This window comes from Myotis davidii, unplaced genomic scaffold (assembly GCF_000327345.1).
Source record: "Myotis davidii unplaced genomic scaffold, ASM32734v1 scaffold73, whole genome shotgun sequence".
Lineage (NCBI taxonomy): Eukaryota > Metazoa > Chordata > Mammalia > Chiroptera > Vespertilionidae > Myotis > Myotis davidii.
In genome coordinates, this window is record NW_006286675.1 from 2,837,249 (window position 1) to 2,841,443 (window position 4,195).

At 54.1% G+C, this 4,195-nt stretch overlaps 2 protein-coding genes across 4 annotated transcripts in view; one reads left to right on the forward strand and one right to left on the reverse strand.

The window, feature by feature from the left end:
* The window catches only part of CRELD1 (cysteine rich with EGF like domains 1), a 7,793-nt gene extending 4,942 nt beyond the window's left edge, over positions 1-2,851 (forward strand). For all 3 annotated transcript variants that reach the window (XM_015560361.1, XM_006758255.2, XM_006758257.2), the window contains 4 exons: positions 740-823; positions 975-1,070; positions 1,279-1,413; positions 2,165-2,851. In XM_015560361.1, the coding sequence (XP_015415847.1) occupies positions 740-823; positions 975-1,070; positions 1,279-1,413; positions 2,165-2,379 (530 nt within the window). In that variant the 3' untranslated portion in view covers positions 2,380-2,851. The remainder of the gene's footprint in view (positions 1-739; positions 824-974; positions 1,071-1,278; positions 1,414-2,164) is intronic.
* Positions 2,852-3,397: 546 nt separating this feature from the next.
* The window catches only part of PRRT3 (proline rich transmembrane protein 3), a 6,852-nt gene continuing 6,054 nt past the window's right edge, over positions 3,398-4,195 (reverse strand). The window contains 1 exon segment of the mRNA XM_015560341.1: positions 3,398-4,195. Within this exon segment, the coding sequence (XP_015415827.1) occupies positions 3,770-4,195 (426 nt within the window). The 3' untranslated portion in view covers positions 3,398-3,769.

Below are 4,195 nucleotides of genomic sequence, written 5' to 3' on the forward strand. Positions count from 1 at the left end.
TGTTAATGTTTTCTATATACAAGATTGCAGAAGGTTGAGAGCCACTGATTTAGACCAAGTCTGTTCAGTTGAGAAAGGGTTAGCCAGAGGAATGAGGATATTGAACTTGGGTCAGGAGACCTGGGTTTGAGACTTGGTCTGTCTCAAACCTAGCCATTTGTGTAAGTGAGAATAATGACTAAGATACTGTGACAAAAAGTCCCCAAAGATTATGGCTTAAAGAATAGAGAGGTTTATTTTTATCTTAAATCACAGTCTCAGAGCAAGCAGTCCAGGCTGTCAGAGAAGCTCTTTTTGTCACAATCATTCAAGCACCCAGATTCCTTCTTTCTTACTGTGCAGTCATCCCGTTGGGTGTTGCCTTTGTGGTTGAGGCTCGTGCCCAGGCACTTCTGTGTCCATGCCCTGGCACTCAGGAAGTAAGAGAGAGAAGAGAGTGCATGGATGAGTCCAAGCCCTTTGTTTTAAAGCCAAGCTGAAAGTGGAGCACATCACTTCTGTTTACATCCTGTTGGCCAGAACTCAACCACAAGGCCATACTGAGTAGCAAGGCAGATTGGAAAATGTACTCTCTGCCTGGGCAGCCTGGAGTCCAGCTGCACCTCTCCTGTGTTGGTGGACAGCCTGCCGTTGCTACCACACCATACGAGCCTGGCAACTCCATCCTGCAACAGTTCTGGTCTCAGTTTCCCTGTTAGTGAACTGACCGAAATTCCCCATCTTGCCGGCCTTTCTGTAGATATTGACGAGTGTGGCACAGAGCGAGCCAACTGTGGAGCCGACCAATTCTGCGTGAACACGGAGGGCTCCTATGAGTGCCGAGGTGAGTGACCACTCCTGCAGGGGAGGGGCTGTGGGAAGGGGAGGAGGAGCTGCTCCACGCCTGTTCCCCCCATACTTCTGCCTTCTCTGGCACCAGAACCCCTTGGATTTAGGGGCAGCTCTTAACCTTCTCTCTCCTCTCTCTTCTCCAGACTGTGCCAAGGCCTGCCTGGGCTGCATGGGGGCAGGGCCAGGCCGCTGTAAGAAGTGTAGCCCTGGCTACCAGCAGGTGGGCTCCAAGTGTCTCGGTGAGTCTCCAGCCAGGGGGGCCCAGGTACCTTGGGGTGCCTTGCCCCCATGAATTGAGAGGGGCTGGAATGTGAACAGGGTAGGGGGAGGGTGAATGTTACCTGAGTAAGGGCAGAAGGGAGTGCCGGAATGTGAACGAGGCAGGGTCGGGGTGCTGCCTGTGGGACCCCGGAAGTCGGCTCTGACCCCTCCTTGCCTTCCCTCAAGATGTGGACGAGTGTGAGACAGAGGTGTGTCCCGGAGAGAACGAGCAATGTGAGAACACCGAGGGCAGTTACCGTTGTGTCTGTGCCGAGGGCTACAAACAGATTGAGGGCATCTGTGTGAAGGAGCAGATCCCAGGTGAGTCCCAACCTGGCCCCCACCAAACCCGTTCTCCAAGCACTTACAACCCCTCAGCCCTGCGAGGCTGCATTGAGACCTGAAGCCTACATCTTCTCTTGAGGAGCTTTTGGTGGCCTCACACCTCCCTGGGGTAGAAAGAAAATAGGACTTGGCATCAAATTACTCTGCCTCCCCTAGCCTCTCTCCTCACCTGTCCAATGGGACCAGTCCTAGCCCTGGCCCTCTGAGAGCTATTGTAGGCCATGGTGTGGTGAGATGGACAGCCACAATGATACAGTAATGATCACTTCCACCACTCTTGCCATATGTCAGACACTGTTCCAAGCATGTTGCATGTATTAACTTACTTTACCACTAAAACAAATCCAACGCTGTAGGTATCTTTCTCATCCCCATAGTGGAGACTAGGATGCAGAGAAATGAAGCAACTTGCCCAGGGCCACACAGCAAGCAGGTCGCAGAGCTGGGTGTTGAATCCTGGCAGTCTGGCTCTGGAGCTGGGCTAGTACACATAGCACGTGCTCTGCCACAACTCGCTCACCACGTGGCCTTGGGCAAACCTCTACCTCTCTGGGCCTCAGTTTCCCGTTCAGTGAGACAGGGATAATAACTGCCCCTCTAGAGTCGTTCTCAGCAGTAAATGACATCACCTGCTGGCACGCCTAGCAGGCAGGTGGCAGCGATGACTGGGTGCGTGGGAGACTCTAAGAATGGGGGAGGAGTGACAGGTGCTTCTTATTTCTCGCAGAGTCAGCGGGCTTCTTCTCAGAGATGACGGAGGATGAGCTGGTGGTGCTGCAGCAGATGTTCTTCGGTGTCATCATCTGTGCACTGGCCACGCTGGCTGCCAAGGGTGATTTGGTCTTTACCGCCATCTTCATTGGGGCTGTGGCGGCCATGACTGGCTACTGGTTGTCAGAGCGCAGTGACCGGGTGCTGGAAGGCTTCATCAAGGGCAGATAATCTCTGCCATACCTGCAGGATCTCCTCCCACCAGGCTGCCTCCAGGAGCCAGGCCTCTCTCCTGCCTGGACACTCAAGGCGGCTGGCTTTATTTTTGAGAGTAGGCTAAGTACCCCCTACCCGCCTACGGAGCAGCCTAGGCACCCAGACCTGGGCAGGTGAGGCCCCTCGGATGTGGAAGGAGCCCTAAAAATGGAAGCCATGGGATCTTGGACTTGAGGAGACTGGGCAGGCTTCATAATGTGTGTGGATTTTTAGTGTCTCCTTATGGTGGCTGCTAGTGAGCTTTGGCCCCTGTGCAGGATGAAGGGAGTGGGCTCCTGCAGGGGTGAGTCCATCATAGCCTCCTCCTGCCAGCTGCATGCTGCCAGCTCCTGTTCCATATTCACCTCCCCCATCCCTCACCCCTGACCCCTCAGCCACTGATTTATTTATTCATCTCAGGAAATAAAGAAAGGTCTTGGAAAATGGAGAAGCTTCAGTTTTACTGCCTGCCCTCCCACTCCCATGGTTGGCCTAAGCTACTGAGAGGCCCTGACCCTTGGGAAATTTTTCTAAAACCCTGGGAAATTGAGGGCTACCCTGGTGGAAGAGTAAAAGGAGAGGCTTGGCCCTAAAGTTGTGTTAGGAGAAGGGGATGGAGGACCCAGCGTCAGGGATGGAACTTTCTGGGTTCAGTATCAGCTGTTATTTGGGCCAAAGGACCCTGCACAAAATGACTTTTGTCTCTGAATCTTGCTCTTCTCATTAATAAAATGGGCTTGATAATGCTTTCCACTCAGGCTTATTATGAGAATTAAATAAGGTGGTGAATGAATTAAATAAGAGCTGAAGACAGTGTACAACAAATAGAGCTTCAATAAAATATCGATAGCCTTATTTCTAAAGCTGCTAAGGGTCCAGTGCCCTTTCCTTCAGAAGTCCCCCTGTCCCACATACTGGACATGGAATTACTGGAGGGTGGGGCCTTCTACTCTTCTCTGAACAGGATCCTGGCATGGCCAGAGGGAGGCATGAGCCAAGTCCTAAAGGTTTATTTCTTTGGCACAAAGAGGACATTCAATCTAGACAAGCGAGCCTCATCCTTCCACAATGGGGAGTCTGGAGGAGTGTTTGGGGCACCTGGACCCCATTCCCCATACCCAAATCCATGCATGTCCACCCTGTATTCCATATAAATCACAGCCTCTGTGCAAAATACCTGCTGGAAAAAAATAGAGATATTTTAAAAACAAAAAACGCAGATGGGGGTTGGGGACACTCCTGGCTGCTTCCAGGGGCTGCAATCAGGTTCAGGCCCCAGGATGCCAGTTTTTTAAGGGCTCAACTGTCCCAGTCGGCCATGCCACATGGTCACTGAAGGCTGGTCCTGCAACAGTGTGGAGTTGGCTCAGAGTTCAATGGTGTCACTGGAGGCGCTGCGAGAGTCCCCTGGCTTGCAGGAAGGCTGGGCCTCACTCCGGGGTTCTGTGGGCCGGCTGGGAGCAGTTGCAGTGGCTGGGGCTGGCAGTAGTTGCACCGTGCTGGGCAGCTCATCTAGGGGCAGACTGTCCACCGACGACAGCCCGTGGCGCCACGGGTTCCAGCTGATCTTGAGCGAGCCCCGGGAGAAGCTGTCTATGGAGCTGCCAGAAGCCACCTGATCCGGCTCATCCACTACGTGTGGTGGGACCGGCCCGCGGACGCGCACGTCGCTGAGCGACCGGCAGCGGCCACGGAGCAAGGAGCCCGCACCGTCGAGCTCAGTGTCCGGATGGCTGCCCCGGCGCGGCCGCAGCGCGCCCCCAGGCGGCGGGGAGGCCAGACCGCGCAGGCC